The sequence below is a fragment of the Puntigrus tetrazona genome, chromosome 11 (assembly GCF_018831695.1).
Source record: "Puntigrus tetrazona isolate hp1 chromosome 11, ASM1883169v1, whole genome shotgun sequence".
Lineage (NCBI taxonomy): Eukaryota > Metazoa > Chordata > Actinopteri > Cypriniformes > Cyprinidae > Puntigrus > Puntigrus tetrazona.
The window spans coordinates 20915742-20933311 of record NC_056709.1 but is presented as its reverse complement, the minus strand read 5'-3'; the positions used below and the strand labels follow the sequence as shown (position 1 = coordinate 20933311).

Here is a 17570-nt window from a genome sequence, read left to right as displayed (position 1 = left end):
CAAAACAGTTTCTTAAATGTAAAAGCTAATTTTCTGCCAGTAATGAAACGCCTTGTTTAATATACATTTAAACATTGCAATTGTGATGATTGCTTTAATGTTTACAAGTTTGTATTTTGATTTTAATCAACATAATATTTTAAATGAGTTTTTTTTTCTTCTCTTTATTGTATTATTTCATTTGTGAGTGTAAACTAAAACGTTTGTCTTCTTTTCAGGTTATCTGGAAAGTGTTGCCTTCAGTAAGTAAGGGATCGGTGGATTTATCATCATGTCGAGATTGTTGGATATGAAGGAGTTTGGGGAAGCTGCTCCGTTTCTGCGCAAATCCGACCTGGAGCTGCTGGCGGCGCAAACGGTGGCGTTTGATGGTACTTGAGATCTGACTTCAACAAATGTTTTACGGCGGATGCAAACACTTCGATTCTATTTCAAATAGCCTTCTTGTTTACGCGGCGGCTTTTTTTGGTGTTCGTAATTGCATGTTGGGTTCTTAACGTGTAACGCTGAAAAGGGCATAATGAGGCGAATTTGGCATTGAATGATCGGATTTCTGATAAGCCAACGAAAAACTTTGTCGGCGCCTGGATATTGATCACTGACAGGCTCCCTTGTGCGCAGGAAAGAAACGCGCTTGGATACCAGATGAAAAGGACGCGTACATTGAGGTGGAAATCAGGGAGATTGATGGTGACAAAGTCATCGTTGAGACCAAGGACGGGAAGGTAACACTTTTTAGAGAAATTAAATGCATCATGTCAAAAAAATATAAGGACATCCCAATTTAATAATTTGTAGATATGTCAAAATAAACGAAATTTTGCTTCATTATGAGGCTAATAGTGCTTCTGAACGGTTTAGATATCAGTTAATGAAATTAAATTGTAAAAATGACTTTGTAAAATGGCTAATGGCGATTGCGGTAGGCTATTTTAATTAATAAATGTACGAACAAGAAATATTATTTTGGGTTTAAGTTATTGTAACTTACATTCGTTTAAAGCTTTTGGCTTGCTAAGAAAACAACGGCCTAAAAAAAATTAACACTGCGTAACATTTAATTATATGCTTTAGTAGTAGGCTACTATTTAACTATAATCCAAGCCAGCTATTTTTATTTTTATTTTTTTTTCATAAAATTGATAAGTTAACTATCACGTTAGTCGGCCATGTAGCTTGCCTTTCTTTATTTTAACTTTGCGTCGTCCACTCTGTATCCTTCCGGTGTGATGTTCTTGTGACTAGTTATTTTCCCCCTGAGCTTTCAGCTATTTATTCACTTTTACCGCGTTTTGAACATATTTAACACGTTTAGGCAGCTCTACACAGTTCCTTCTACTGATATTACAAGCTGCCGTAGTAACAGTTTTCAGACTCCAGATGGCGCTACTAACGTCTAAGCGCGCTACAATAAAAAGACAAGGACGTTAGGAAAATAACTAAACAAACAAAATAACAAATACTTGAGAGCTCAGTGCGCAATTAATCCATAAGAATCAGTTATTCCCTTTAATAATGCGTCATATTTTCATGTCCCATGTTATCTATAACCGTGTTTTGGCCCTGCTTAAATCCTGCAGTGTTTAACTGTGAAGGAGGATGACATTCAACAGATGAACCCTCCGAAGTTTGACATGATAGAGGACATGGCCATGCTCACACACCTGAATGAAGCTTCGGTGCTCTACAATCTGCGGAGACGCTACAGCAATTGGATGATCTATGTTGGTACCATCACATCACAACTCAAAGCAAAGAAAAGATCTGCCCTTTCTCACTAATCTTTGATGCCCCAAATAGCTTGACCGGAGCATTAAACATAGAGGGGCGGCACTATTCATAGAACTTTACAGTCACAGTAATGAATTTACCACTTGCCTTTGCCAAGGGACAAATACAAGTGATTTCCCTAGAGGCATGTCCTTTACAACTACCACAGTCAAAGTAGTGCTTCATAAAGTCATCTACGGGAAGTTATGTTTTCCTTAAGAGCATTTAAACAGACTGTATACTTTGGAAAACTAAAACATGAAAGTGCATATATGAAGTTAACAGTAAAATTATCATGGGAAAAAGTCACATTGTGAGATACAACAGCACACTCATATGGCAATTTTTAAGTATTCTTAATTCTTCGGCCAATTCGTCTACATTTTTACAATCTCATTAATGTGTTTTGACTAAACCAAAGCAGTTCATTTTAAAAGCTGAAGTCAAAATTCAACCTGAAATAACATTCAGATTTTGTACATAAAAGATCATTGACTTTTTTAGCTCTTTAATTTAAGCATCATAACAAAACTTTGTATATTACAAATCATATGTACATTACCGCTTCTTTTTACGGACCGGGCTTAAAATACAACCCTCTGTTTTATCTTTATATCCATCAAGGCCTGAAAAAGGATTTTGTAATTTATCCTGACTGGATGCAATACCAGAGTTTAATTTGTCAAATCTTCTCGTGGCAGACATATTCTGGACTCTTCTGTGTGACCGTGAACCCATATAAATGGCTTCCCGTCTACACGGCTCCTGTAGTGGCTGCCTACAAAGGCAAGCGTCGCTCCGAGGCTCCACCTCACATCTATTCCATTGCTGATAATGCCTACAATGACATGTTGCGCAGTAAGTATTATATTAAAGGACTGCTTGTCTCTGCCCTCTACAGTAACTTACAGGAGGAATAACTTCATAAAGGTCCTTTATGACCTGAGACAAATGTTATATTGTTAACTCCCACAGATCGTGAGAATCAGTCCATGCTAATCACGTAAGTTTTGACATACCTGAACAGACATTTTCAGTGTGGAAAAAACTATTCAGCCACTGAGAATGTCATTTTTGATGTTTGTTTCTTTATGGAACTTTTTGTTGCACTGTTTTTTGTTTTTTTTTAAGTTCTTTGCTGTGCTATTTTTCTTTCTTTTTAATTTTTTAAATGTCTTATCATTCAATCATTTCTTGATACTCATAGCGGAGAATCTGGTGCTGGCAAAACAGTAAACACGAAACGTGTAATTCAGTATTTTGCCATAGTAGCGGCTCTGGGTGAGGCATCGACTAAAAAAGGAGTAAGACACAAGCTCTCTCGGCTTCCCTCAAATCATCTCCCTCTTATTTTTCAATCAGCTTCTTCTTCTTTTTTTTTACCTCTCATGCTGGCAGGTGTTTGTCATTTTTATTTTGAAGTCGCTCCTCATCTAGGTGTCCGGCACATTTTCACAGTGATATTTTGTGACAAAGTTAACTGTTATGGACATCCAGAGTGAGGTTTGACTATCCCTTCCATTTGCATATATCTTTTTTACCTAATTTTCCCAAATGTTTTTGTGGGGTGAACCTGACTCCATGTGTCTTCTATAGCTTAACCCCAGCACATCATCTCCTGCATTTTTCTTCCTTGTTCTTGAAACTGTTCTTTTCTGTGAAACAAATTCGTGATTAACATTTAAGCTTTCCTTTTTTCTGTTTCAAGTAGGCCCAGTCTATTTCGTTTTCCTTGATTTCAGCTTTTTGTCTTCATTTTTAAATCCATTATTCACAGAATAATTTTCTCTGATGATAATAGGGTGTGATTGTTAAATACTTTGATGTATTTGATGTGAGCTAACAAAATTTTACCCCATTTTTCATTCATTCATTCATGCATTTTCAGTTATTTTTTAATCTATATTTTAACTATTCTGATGACAGATTGTTAATTAGCGTAGTATCATACCTCTTAAAAATGCATTATATTGCATTCACATTAATTAATCAGGCTGTTAAATGTAGAATGAAATAAAAAAATAAAATATAATAACAGAACATGAGAAATATGTACTCTTTTACGAAACAACAATTTTTATTTGTTGTTGTTTTATGTTTTAAGGCCCCTGCCACTAAAACAGGGGTGAGTATATCTTCACATGTGGGGAAATACTGCATAAACTGCAACAAATAGAGCTCATAAACTTATCATTTATAAATTTATGCTCCTCAGGGTACTTTGGAAGACCAGATTATTGAAGCTAATCCGGCAATGGAGGCTTTTGGAAATGCCAAGACATTGAGGAATGATAACTCATCCCGTTTTGTGAGTATTTAACACTCACTACATAGACCAAAGGTGTAGATTTTTTGGTGTAAATTTTACACCTGGTGTAAAATTGAATCAAGCATTGTTGATTCAATTATGGCGTATTTCCTTAAATCCCTCTTTAGGGTAAATTCATCAGGATCCATTTCGGACCAACTGGGAAACTGGCTTCCGCTGACATTGATATATGTAAGTAAATGATTCAAAGAATGATGATGGCCCTCCCTTCATGTCATTCCAAAATGTAAAAATATTTCCAATTATTTCTCAAGATCTTTTGGAAAAATCCAGAGTGATATTTCAGCAGCCTGGGGAGCGTAGTTACCATATCTACTACCAGATCATGTCACAAAAGAAGCCTGAACTTCTCGGTAAGATGAATGCTACAATTACAAATATGCAACAATATTTTGTTGCCATTTTATAAATACATTTATTGTTTACTTGTGGATTTCAGACATGCTTCTGGTCTCTTCAAACCCCTACGACTACCATTTTTGCTCCCAAGGAGTGACAACGGTAGAGAGTATGGATGACGGGCTGGAGCTTATGGCTACTGATGTAAGCTTTAAAATCACCTCTAAAACCAACCAAACAAGCAAAAAAAAAACTGCTAAATCATTCTCTTGCCCATCTAGCATGCCATGGATATCCTTGGCTTCACTCCAGAAGAAAAGTATGGCTGCTATAAAATAGTAGGGGCCATCATGCACTTCGGGAACATGAAATTCAAACAGAAGCAGAGGGAAGAGCAGGCAGAAGCCGATGGCACTGAAAGTGAGTATAAATCTAGAATGTAGTTAGTATTACAGTTAAAGATGATCCATAGCCCAAATGAAATAATCTTTCCAGGTGCTGATAAGGCCTCCTACCTGATGGGTGTTAGCTCAGCAGACCTCATAAAGGGTCTTCTGCACCCTAGAGTGAAGGTGGGCAACGAGTATGTGGTTAAAGGACAGAATGTCGAACAGGTGAGAAGTGTTCCCAAGTTCCTTTCTCATTAGATGTATGTCTGTAGCTACAAAAACAGAATTATTTTGCTATGGCACTGATAATGCATGTTGAAACCACTGACATTTACTGGTGATCTACTAAGATACAAGGAATAACACAGCCTGAGAAATCAGCTTGGTATCTAGGCAACTGTTGCAATCCATGTGAGTGACAGCTGTGATCTTCATGTGCTCCACACACATTGTGTGGCTCCACCAGGTTAACTATGCAGTGGGAGCTCTGGCCAAAGCCACTTATGACCGCATGTTTAAGTGGTTGGTGGGGCGTATAAATAGGACGCTCTACACCGTTCTGCCGCGCCAGTTCTTTATCGGAGTACTGGACATCGCCGGCTTTGAGATCTTTGAGGTGAGTGACTCTCGAAATTCCACACCGCACTTATCTAGATTTCCGTCGGCATTCACACTTGTGCATCTGTCATGTGGATTCTCTCAACAGCTCAACAGCTTCGAGCAGCTCTGCATCAACTTCACCAATGAGAAACTGCAACAGTTTTTCAACCACCACATGTTCATCCTGGAACAGGAGGAGTACAAAAGGGAGGGGATTGAATGGACGTTTATCGACTTTGGGCTTGACCTCCAGGCCTGCATTGACCTCATTGAAAAGGTTTTTTTTTGTACTTAAAACAGTGAGATGAAATACAGTAACTATTCATGAAATGCCTTCTGAGCTGTTTTCTCTTTGTTAGCCCTTAGGAATCATGTCCATCCTTGAAGAGGAGTGCATGTTCCCTAAAGCTACTGACAGCAGCTTCAAGGCAAAGCTGTTTGACAATCACCTTGGCAAATCTGCCAATTTCCAAAAGCCAAGGCCTGACAAGAAGAGAAAGTATGAGGCTCACTTTGAACTAGTGCACTATGCAGGAGTGGTGAGTTTCAACTATACAGCTCCAATAAGATAAAATTTAAAGGTCATTTAGACAGAACTACAAATATTCATGATGCATTGAAGATTAGTCTTGGTGCTTTTTGAACTGAAAAACAACTTAAGCCAGTCAGTTTGCTGGTCTTCCATTCTGGAAAGCGCCTTCTAAAATTATCTATGATATAATTTTAATGTAGATATTTTAAATATTTTTATCTGAATTTCAGGTGCCATATAATATTATTGGTTGGTTGGACAAAAACAAAGACCCCCTGAATGAAACAGTGGTAGCTTGTTTCCAGAAATCAGCCAACAAGCTTCTAGGTAGTCTCTATGAGAATTATGTTAGCTCTGACTCAGGTAAATATACCTCATAATCTACCTGAAGTATGCCACAATTCTCCTCTAAACCATAAAATGCTCCTAAATACAACTTTTCCCTTTAGCCTCTGACACAAAAACAGGTGGCAAGGAAAAGAGGAAAAAAGCTGCTTCCTTCCAGACAGTGTCACAGCTACACAAGGTGGGAATACAACCAAACATTACTTCACTTAGTGCAAATTAGTTAGTAATAACAGATGGTCAGATATTCATGGTAATTAAAACAATAAAATCAAAACTCTTCTGTACTGAGAGGGAGGCAGTTAAGACTTGCAGTGATGTTTAGAGAAATGACACATGAACATCACTTTAAGTCTGTGCTGGCTCCCGTTCCCTTTCTACAAAGAGCACCATCAACTCAAGGTAAGTCTAGAAACATATCTGACAGTGTTTTGGAGAAAGATACTTTTGAATATGTTATGATTGATTGCATTTGCTTTGTGCGAAGTAAAAAGATTAAGAACTTCTGTACAACAAGACTTGGAGGACTTTATGACCGTTTCTTTTTCTCTAACTTCAGGAGAATCTCAACAAACTGATGACAAACTTGCGAAGCACTCAGCCCCATTTTGTGCGCTGCATTATCCCCAATGAGACCAAAACACCAGGTGTTGTAACCAATGAGCGCTTCAACACATCCAAACCGACAGGATTATGATAGGAGTCGCTATTTTTGAGCATTAAACAATGTCACAGCTTAGTTTTACACTGAAACAACAACCTGAAAGAGAATCTAAGTTGCACAACCTCAGTGCAAATGTCTAACTGACATCTTTTTGCAGGTATCATGGATTCTTACCTGGTGCTCCATCAGCTGCGCTGTAACGGAGTCCTGGAGGGTATTCGCATTTGCAGGAAGGGATTTCCTAACAGAATACTTTATGCCGATTTCAAACAACGGTGAGAAGAGCTACTATTACTACCTTGTGTACTCTTGAGAACATCAAAAAATGCAAAATGAACTATAATAAAATCTTGAGATTATTTCATTTTTAGATATATAAAATTAGTATAATTTCTCTGTGTAAACATGTTTTGGTCAAAGTGCTGTACACAAACAAAATTAGACATCAACACTTTTAAAAGTTAAACTGTGTCATTTCTGGGGTGCTAGGGGCAATAAATGCAGTTGAAAAAATAATAATTGTTTCTAAATCTCTTACCACCCTTTGCTTTAAAAAACTGACTTAAAGCTGTATATTCACAATAAACTTTTTAGTAAGCAATTGCTCACTCCATCTTTGACCTTCAGTGGCTAATTGGTTATAAGCCAATTGTTAAGTAGTGCACATTTCTGTACAAGTTGTTCTGTACAAATCTGGAATAACTACGTTGGCATAATATCTTAAAAAATAGAGAATAAAAATAAACAATCTATATTTCTCTTTTTCACAGTTATCGCATTCTAAATCCTCACGCCATCCCTGATGACAAGTTTGTTGACAGCAGGAAGGCTGCAGAGAAACTTCTGGCTTCACTGGATATCGACCATAATCAGTATAGATTTGGACATACTAAGGCAAGTCAGACTTCAGCCAGTAAAGGGTTGTTGCTTTCAGCCTCAAGCAATGGGGCATCAATCACAGGTTAACTCTGTACACAAGACAAAATGGGCTAAATCAACCTGTCTGTGTCTTTGCATTACAGGTGTTCTTTAAAGCTGGTCTGCTGGGGCACCTGGAGGAGATGAGGGATGAGCGTCTGGCTAAAGTTCTCACTCTACTGCAGGCCGCCAGCCGTGGCAAGATCATGAGGATGGAGCTGAAAAAGATGACGGAGAGAAAGTAATAAATTATTCTATGCAACACAAAAAATACAATGGCCCCCAAGAAAAACATTTATACAAATAATAGTGTTAGATAACATTTCCAACAAGGTTACACTTATTTTAAATAAAGATATTTCACAAAGGAATGTTGGTAACACTTTAGAATAGGTAACACTTGTTAATTATTAACTACGACTTTTCCCATTTTAAATTCCTAATCTGCTGCTTATTAATAGATAGTAAGGTAGTTGTTAAGTTTGGGTATTGAGTAGGATTAGTGATGTAGAATAAGGTCACGAAGAATAGGGCATTAATATGTGTTTAATTAGCACTAACAAATGTTTAATATTCTAGTAATATGCATGCCAAAAGTCAACTAATAGGTTTAACCATAAAATAAAAGTGTTTGGTTTTATATCGTCATATTTAATGCAAAATGTAAAGAAATTTATATATTTTAAGCATTTTGGGGTCGCTGCATATAGATTTAGAGATTTTCATAATATAAAATATGAAGTTACATATTCAGACAAAATTTCATGATCAAAAAGGTCTGAAGCACCTCTCACATAGATATAACTTTCAAACCAAGCATCAGTGCACAGAAATCTACATATTGGAAATCTTTCGCCCTGCCACAAAATTCCGGGCATTCTTATTGAAATTACTCGATTTTGACTATAACAAATCACTAAATGACCATATATGCAAACACAGCTTTACCCTACTAATGGTTTTAATCCACTTGAATGGAGAAAAAGGCTTCTATATGTTTATATTCCCCGTGTTCATGTGCAGTCCCACACAAATATACAGTTTTACCTCTAATAAAGTTAGCAACAAGCTGTTGTTACATGATATCTCTCAACCCTCAACATATGAGAGGTATTTTGGGGCCATGTAGATGGAGTGCGTGAGGCGTGTGTCTTCAGACATGCATTTGTCTGGAAGAGACCCTTCATATGCTCCGACACTCTCTGTGAAACGTAAGGTTCTCCATGCCCATATCTATAACCTCCACCCTTCCCCTTATTAGACAATGCAGATGGTGTCCTTAAAGCCCAGAAGCCCAGTGGGTCACAAGGCAGCTGCTCACCCTACTCCCCACTAAAAATACAGGCCAGCTCTCTGCTCAAAGGTCTGTTTTGCCAAGGCGCCTGTTCTTCTAAAGGACCACATTGAAAGCATATCTGCAGACTGGCAAAGGATTAAAGTCGGTGGTTCACAGAAGGCCTCAGTTTCTAAATAAATATTAGACACTTCACCTTTTGGGTGGCCTGGAGCACAGATGCATGGCAGCTATTTGATCAGACCGAATACTCGGCCGCCATCCGCTAACACATAACCACAGTACTGTGAAAGCAAGTGCATGACATCTGAAAGCCGCCCCAGTAATAGACTAACTAAAATGAGCCACGTTTCACACATTCATGGACGTAAGCCAGTGGGTCATATGGGGGTGACACAATCTTCCCATGATCAGTGTTGTTGTTGTTGTTGTCAACTAAAACTATTAAAATTAATTTCCCTAACTGAAAGAACAAGAAATAAAATATAAATATTAGAGCTTTAATAAATTTGGCTTTGCAACTCACTGAATTAAAAATACATTTTAGTACTAAACTTACTGAAGCTAAAAAATTAAATTGAAACAAATATAATTAGAAAAAATAAAACTATTTTAAAATAGGATAATTAAAATAGCACTTAGATACATTCAAGAAGATACATTCAAATACTTCAAAATTGAATTGAAAATATTAATAAATACAGTATAAAATAATACTAAAGCAACAATGATGCATTAATAGTTAATGTGGTTTATGTGGTTAACACAATGATTTTATAGTCTTAAGTATGGATGAATGATATGACTGCAAAAATATTTGTGTTGCAATAACTCTAAAACTAAAATAGACGTTGTATTGTTAAAAACAGGCTTGTACCCAAAGCCACTTAGTATCATGGCTGTAAGTATGGAAGCCAGCCTTTCAATGTAAAAATACAATCATGTCATGTAAGTGGACTGTATTTTAGTAAAGTTTAAAAATAAAGAAACAAAAATGTAAAACTTAATGCTAATAATTTTAGATCTTGTTCAAGTACATAGGAGCTATAATTATATCAATAAAGATGGCCACCAAATTGAATGATATGTCTTAAAAATACTAAACCTACATCTGATTATTCCTGCCTCTTGTCTTTAGGGAGGCTCTTATGATAATCCAGTGGAATATCCGGGCTTTCAACATTGTGAAGAACTGGCCTTGGATGAAACTCTTCTTCAAAATCAAGCCCCTGCTGAGGAGCGCTGCCACAGAAAAAGAACTGGCTGCTCTAAAAGAGGAGTTTCTGAAGCTTAAGGAGGCACTGGAGAAATCAGAGTCCAAACGTAAGGAACTGGAAGAGAAACAGGTCAGCCTGATCCAAGAGAAGAATGACCTTTCCCTGCAGCTTCAGGCAGTGAGTATCAATGGCAATTGTACTTATAGAGTATTTTGTACAGCTTATATAGTATATCCAAGGCACAGATTTTGAAATAGTCCAAAAAAAAAGATTTTTTTTTACTAAATTGCTTAATTTTACTTTTCTATCACTCAACAGGAGCAGGATAACCTGGCAGATGCAGAGGATCGTTGTGACCTGCTCATTAAGACCAAGATTCAACTTGAAGCAAAAGTGAAGGAATTGACTGAACGCTTGGAAGACGAAGAGGAGATGAATGCTACTGTTCTTGCAAAAAAACGCAAGCTGGAGGATGAGTGTGCTGAGCTGAAAAAGGACATTGATGATCTGGAGATAACCTTGGCCAAGGTGGAGAAGGAGAAGCATGCCACTGAAAACAAGGTTTGCCCATTCTGTTGACGAAAATGAAGGTCAAGCTTTGTTGAAGGTCGAGCCACTGTGAAGTCTGTTAAACTAATTTAAGTCCCTTTTCACAGGTGAAGAATCTGATAGAAGAGATGGCAGCTTTGGATGAAACTATTCTGAAGCTCACTAAAGAAAAGAAGGCCCTACAGGAGAGTCACCAACAGACATTGGATGACTTGCAGACAGAGGAAGACAAAGTCAACACTCTGACCAAGGCCAAAGCCAAGTTGGAGCAGCAAGTAGATGATGTAAGTTGAATAAATGTTAACAGTTCCAAAAAGAAGAATAAATCCAAAATCAGTAATACACTATAATTCCATGTTTTAGTTGGAGGGGTCCTTGGAACAGGAGAAGAAATTGCGGATGGACCTGGAACGGGTCAAACGCAAGATGGAGGGCGATCTCAAGCTGGCCATGGAGTCTGTCATGGACCTTGAAAATGACAAGCAGCAATTAGAGGAAAAGCTAAAGAAGTAAGAAGATATCACATGACAGGATGCTGTAAAATATTTCTGTTATTATATTCTCTTTTGTTTTGTAGAAAAGATTTTGAAATGAACCAGATCAGTTCGAAAATTGAAGATGAGCAAGTGCTCATCATCCAGCTTCAAAAGAAGATCAAGGAATTGCAGGTGAGTCAAACTGAACTGTTCAATTTCTAAATTTGTGCCGCTATCAGGACATTTTCATGCATTCTTTCATTGTGTTTTAGGCTCGTATCGAGGAGCTTGAAGAGGAGCTGGAAGCAGAGCGTTCTACTCGAGCGAAGATGGAGAAACAGCGATGCGATGCCTCCAAAGAGCTCGAAGAGCTCAGCGAGCGTCTTGAGGAAGCTGGAGGTGCCACGTCAGCTCAAATTGAGATGAATAAGAAACGGGAGGCAGACTTTCTAAAACTGCGTCGTGACCTTGAGGAGGCCATATTGCACCACGAGGCTATGACTGCCGCACTGCGCAAAAAGCATGCAGACAGCGTGGCTGAACTGAGTGAGCAAATTGACAGCCTTCAGCGGGTCAAACAGAAGTTGGAGAAGGAGAGAAGTGAGGCCAAGATGGAGGCAGATGACCTAACCTCCAATTTGGAGCAGCTGGCAAAGAGCAAGGTGGAAAATATGTTGCACCACATTCTGATCTAATTTAACTAGTATTAATTTAGCTTTGACTTTAACACTGAAAAATCATGGGATGATTATAAACAAGCTTAGGTCTTAAATCTTTTTAGTTATTTGCCAATTTAGTTAGTTTGTATATAATTGTTTTTTTAGCAAATTATTTATAATTATTAAATTATAATAAGGCTGGGAATCATGGATTTACAACAAACAATATTTTTACTGCTTTTATTAATATGGCTTAGTGTTAATATTTAAATATACTCAAACATTTCTACATTTACATTACAGTCAGTTAGCAGACGCTTTTTCCATAGCAGCCTACAGGTGAGGACAATAGATGCAATCAAAACCAACAAAAGAGCAATAATATGTAAGTGCTATGACAAGCCTAGTCTAATGCAGTACAGTAGCAGATTTTTATAATTAATGAACACAGGTAGAATAGAAAAATAATAGAGAATACTAGTAATAGAGGGTACATTTTAAAGCAAAAATAGTGTTAGAGGGTCAAGTTTTTTTTTATATATAAAACAATTCAAGTTGTATAAAATAACATCATTAAATCTATTACAAACAAACCTAGATAAACAAAAGCCAATAGTATATCTATTAATTATGATTAACCTAAATTAATAAACGCTGTGATCTAATGTAGCAAAAAATAGGCCTGTATTAGGGTGCCCAACCCTGCTCATGGCGATCGACTGTCCTGCAAAGTATAGCTCCGACTCTAATCAAATACATAATTTTAAGCGATCCTGAAAACCTTAATTAGTCACTTCAGGTGTGTTTGATTAGAGCTGAAGCTAAACTTTGCAGGACAGTCGATCACCAGGAGCAGGATTGGGCACCCCTGGCCGATATAATACAACACATGAATAAGGCTTAAGAAACCATCATATAAAACAAAAGATTCAAACCCCTAACTTAAAGAAAAAACTTGCCAAGAGCAATAAAAACTTCACAATACAATGAAAGATTGCTATAAAATAACAGCACATTGTTCTGAAAAATTATCCAGAAAAAACATTTCCTTAACTTCAGGCATGGTAATAAAAAAAAGATATCCTGACAATTGCATTCAGTACACTTGGCATCTGCACATCCTGAAATAGCCAGACAGTCTTCATAATATTGACTTAGATTAATCATAAATAGTATACTCATTAATAGTGCAATTTTGACTTTCTACACAAACACACATACATACAATTTTATTAATTATCTAAAAATATTACAGTCTACCACTGAGAAAACGTGTCGGCTCTATGAAGACCAGATGAATGAGTCAAAAGCCAAAGTGGAGGAGCTCCAAAGGCAACTGAGCGACACTAACACACAGCGAGCCCGAGCTCAGGCTGAAAGCGGTATATAAACAAACTACCTACTAAAGACATTTAAAAAGAACCACTGAGACATTCATGCATTGGTTTGAGGCATCTAATATGCTTACTAGCTCTAAAACATTTTTCCATAATTTTTCCATAATGCAGCTGAGCTGGGCAGAAAGCTGGAGGAGCATGAAGCTCTGGTGTCTCAACTGCAGCGCAACAAAAACTCTCTTAGCCAAAACATAGAGGAGCTCAAGAAACAGCTAGATGAAGAATCCAAAGTAAGAGAAACCATTTTTCTCACTGCTCAACTGCTCATTGTTCCTGCTTTAATGTGGAACCAATTTCTACTTTTGATTTGTCTTTGACATCTGCTCCTTTCAGTCAAAGAATGCCTTGGCTCATGCCCTGCAATCATCCAGGCATGACTGTGATCTGCTGCGGGAGCAGTACGATGAAGAGCAAGAGGGAAAATCTGAGCTGCAGCGTGCACTGTCCAAGGCCAATGCCGAAGTCGCCCAATGGAGGACCAAGTATGAGACAGACGCCATACAGAAGACAGAGGAACTCGAGGAAGCAAAGTGAGTGTGTGGACTAGACAGGAAATAATGACTCGCTTCATTCGATCTAAAACTGAATCATTCAATTCCACAAATTGACAGGAAGAAATTGGCCGTCCGCCTCCAAGAGGCTGAGGAACAAGTCGAGGCATCAAACGCAAAGTGCTCCTCCTTAGAAAAGACCAAACATCGACTTCAGTCGGAGATAGAGGATCTCGTAGTAGATCTGGAGCGTGCTAATGCAACCGCCACTGCCCTGGATAAAAAACAGAGGCAATTTGACAAGATTCTGGCTGAATGGAAGCAGAAGTATGAGGAGTGTCAGTCTGAGCTGGAGTCTTCACAGAAAGAGTCTCGTAATCTGAGCACAGAGCTGTTTAAACTCAAGAACTCTTACGAGGAGGCTCTGGACCATCTGGAAAGCATCAAACGGGAGAATAAGAATCTACAGGGTATGTCTTGAGCTTTATTAGATGAATACAGAAAAAAATCTATATCAATATCATGAAAAACACAATATCATATTAATGTATATTTTCAGCCATGATGACAAATGTGATGTTATCAATACCTTTTGTTTTTTTAACAGAGGAGATTTCCGACCTGAATGACCAAATAGGCCAGGGGAGCAAGACCATTCATGAGCTTGAGAAGATCAAGAAAGGCTTAGACCTGGAGAAGACTGAAATTCAGGCAGCCCTAGAGGAAGCTGAAGTATGAATCTTCTTTGCAGATGTAGATGTAGTTTTGTATTTATGCCATGCATTGACTTAAACAATATTGTCATTAATGTCAAAAGGAGAAGTATTTTAGTGATTATTATTGTGACATAAAAAACAGGGTGGTAAATTTCCAGTTATGTCTTTTTTGGTAAGGTTAAATAGTGTGTGTACTGAAGAAAAAAATGGTTTGATTCCATTAAAATCTTAAATACTTTATTTTAATGATACATGAGATTCCTGGAAATAATAAATGTATACCTTTCTGTTTTGTCATTTTTGAGCAACAGGTATATAGTATATGGAATAATATTCCCATCAAAATGGATTTGAAGAGACTTAGACTCTCTTATTAAATTGTAATATATCTTTTTGTGCCAGGGAACTCTGGAGCATGAGGAGAGCAAGACTCTACGTATACAGCTTGAACTCAACCAGATCAAAGCAGACATTGACAGGAAGCTGGCTGAGAAAGATGAGGAAATCGACAATCTCCGGTGAGTTCTACTAAATGAGTGATGAAGACTTATTTTTGAACCATTATACTACAAGACTTCCTACTTTACTCACCTTTACCTTCTCTAGTCGTAACCATCAGCGTGCCATAGAGTCCATGCAAGCCAGCCTGGACGCAGAAGCAAAGTCCCGTAATGAAGCCATCAGGTTAAAGAAGAAGATGGAGAGCGATCTGAATGAAATGGAGGTTCAGCTGAACCATGCAAATCGCTTGGCCACCGAGTCCCAAAAAATGGTCCGCAACCTGCAGACACAGATTAAGGTAAATGTGACTTTTATCATATTTTAATTATTGCAAAATTTTGGAAATAAAACACATATTAAAACCACATTAAAATCACCTAAGCAAATGCCTAACTAACAAAAATTCCCCTGTCATATAAATTTAAAGGACCTTCAGATCGAACTGGATGAGACCATTCACCAGAATGAAGAACTGAAGGAGCAGGTTGCTGTTACTGAACGCAGAAACAACCTCCTAACGGCTGAGGTTGAAGAACTCAGAAGCCAGCTGGAGCAGACCGATCGCGCCCGCAAACTGGCTGAGTATGAGCTTCTGGAAACCACAGAAAGGGTCAACCTACTGCATACCCAGGTAATCAGTCTTTGCAGAAGGCAGTTCTTCTGAGCATTGATGACAAATAATGCATAGTCATTTTCCATAATTTTTTCTTTCTTCCCAGAATACGTCGCTGCTTAATCAAAAGAAAAAATTGGAGAGTGACATCTCTACATTGTCTAGCGAGGTGGATGATGCTGCACAGGAGTGCCGAAATGCAGAAGAAAAAGCCAAAAAGGCCATCACTGATGTGAGTGTCTTGCATAGAGAGGGTTTTTGCTAAATATTGTGCACAGGAAATTAAATATGATCATTTTAACTTGCAGGCTGCCATGATGGCAGAAGAACTCAAGAAAGAGCAGGACACGAGTGCTCACATGGAACGCATGAAGAAGAACATGGAGCAGACCATCAAAGATCTGCAGATGCGTCTGGATGAGGCCGAGCAGATCGCTCTAAAAGGAGGCAAGAAACAAATCCAGAAACTGGAAAGCAGGGTACGTTAATAAAATATTGCTGCATGAAAAGCATTACATTTGGTGGTGTTTTTTGTTATGACATAAAGTGAACTTTTAACTTTGCTTTTCTTAAGGTCAGAGACCTGGAGAGTGAGCTGGAATCTGAACAGAAAAAAAGCAATGAATTCCAGAAGGGAGTGCGCAAATACGAGCGAAGGATCAAAGAGCTCACCTACCAGGTATAGACTCCATCAGAGAGATGCACAAATTGAGTTTAGATTGAGTTTTCTTGCTTCTGCACTATTCTGGGGGAATAAAGCCTGTGGCACCACCTGCTGTTTCTACAGACTGAGGAGGACAGGAAGAACATGGCTCGTCTGCAGGAGCTCATAGACAAGCTGCAGGCCAAAGTTAAGACCTACAAGAGACAAGCAGAAGAGGCGGTGAGTTTCCAATTAACATCCTACACCTTGTGTACTTGTAAAACATCACTGAATGTCCCTGCTCATTGATATGTAGGAGGAACAAGCTAATACCAACTTGACCAAGTGCAAGAAGATCCAGCATGAGCTAGATGATGCTGAGGAACGAGCTGATATCGCAGAGTCTCAAGTGAATAAATTACGTACCCGAACTAGAGACCCGGGTAGCAAGGCATGTAGATCTTGTATATTACATTTAAACTTTTTTTTAATAGAAATTCTATGACTAAATAAACAGCTTTGTTTTAACCTATTTTAGCTCGCAGAGTGAAGAGGAAGGCCCTGTCATATAGGATCACTGCCCACAGCTGCAACAGTTGTTGTGTGAGAGTGAATTAAAAATATGCCTAAACCTATAAACAAAATGCAAATAATAACTGTATGTTTATGTATTCCGTAAAAATCTGTATTTCATGTTGTCTTTATTTGTACCAATGTATACGCCTACTGCAACGTTGACATCTCTTCGGTTTTAAATTTTCAAAGATAAAACCCTCTTCAGTGTTTAAAATGTACGTGTTTACATTTTAATACCTTTGAAAAAAGTGTTCAGTAGTATTTCCTGCTATTCTATTCTAGACGATGGCAGTCGCCGTGAACTTATACTGCCACCTAGCGCCTGGATGCAAAACGAAAATTATTAGTACCATAATGGAAATTAGAAGCTTACAAACTGCAACGCATTCATTTAGTTGATCCCGCTTTTTATAACACAAAGTGGTCTTTATTATGATATATATATATATAGCATATGCTGGTTTAATCGGGTGCTTCGCTAGCACATGAACAGCATAAACCAGCAAATGGCGGGGTTTTTCAACAGGGTGGGGTCTTTATCCCACGTTTACC

General features: G+C 38.0%; 1 protein-coding gene across 3 annotated transcripts; it reads left to right on the top strand.

Moving 5' to 3' along the window:
• Positions 1–17227, top strand: myh7ba (myosin, heavy chain 7B, cardiac muscle, beta a). Of its 3 annotated transcripts, XM_043251856.1 has the most exons (43): positions 1–18; positions 219–371; positions 622–725; positions 1581–1724; positions 2472–2628; positions 2746–2773; positions 2978–3074; positions 3875–3895; positions 3986–4078; positions 4207–4270; positions 4354–4452; positions 4539–4642; positions 4720–4858; positions 4934–5052; positions 5294–5443; positions 5534–5704; positions 5787–5966; positions 6190–6322; positions 6409–6485; positions 6864–6951; positions 7126–7243; positions 7739–7862; positions 7991–8127; positions 10319–10574; positions 10716–10958; positions 11054–11230; positions 11310–11455; positions 11524–11614; positions 11695–12084; positions 13337–13463; positions 13590–13708; positions 13812–14008; positions 14090–14439; positions 14577–14701; positions 15088–15203; positions 15292–15484; positions 15614–15817; positions 15906–16031; positions 16108–16278; positions 16374–16478; positions 16587–16682; positions 16759–16893; positions 16981–17227. In XM_043251856.1, the coding sequence occupies exons 2-43, from the start codon at positions 272–274 to the stop codon at positions 16990–16992; spliced, it is 5826 nt and encodes a 1941-aa protein (XP_043107791.1). In that variant the 5' UTR covers positions 1–18; positions 219–271; the 3' UTR covers positions 16993–17227. The 3 variants fall into 3 exon arrangements, with proteins under 3 accessions (XP_043107791.1, XP_043107790.1, XP_043107792.1); XM_043251855.1 differs by having other exon boundaries at positions 5294–5704; XM_043251857.1 differs by lacking the exons at positions 1–18; positions 219–371; positions 622–725; positions 1581–1724; positions 2978–3074 and having other exon boundaries at positions 2543–2628.
• Positions 17228–17570: the final 343 nt, after the last annotated feature.

Bases quoted from the DNA above. Each gene is read 5' to 3' on its own strand.
- myh7ba (XM_043251855.1), top strand. From the start codon at position 272: ATGTCGAGATTGTTGGATATGAAGGAGTTTGGGGAAGCTGCTCCGTTT. The intron at 4,079-4,206 runs GTGAGTATTTAA...ATCCCTCTTTAG, and splicing joins ATGATAACTCATCCCGTTTT to GGTAAATTCATCAGGATCCA. The intron at 6,323-6,408 runs GTAAATATACCT...TTTTCCCTTTAG, and splicing joins TTATGTTAGCTCTGACTCAG to CCTCTGACACAAAAACAGGT.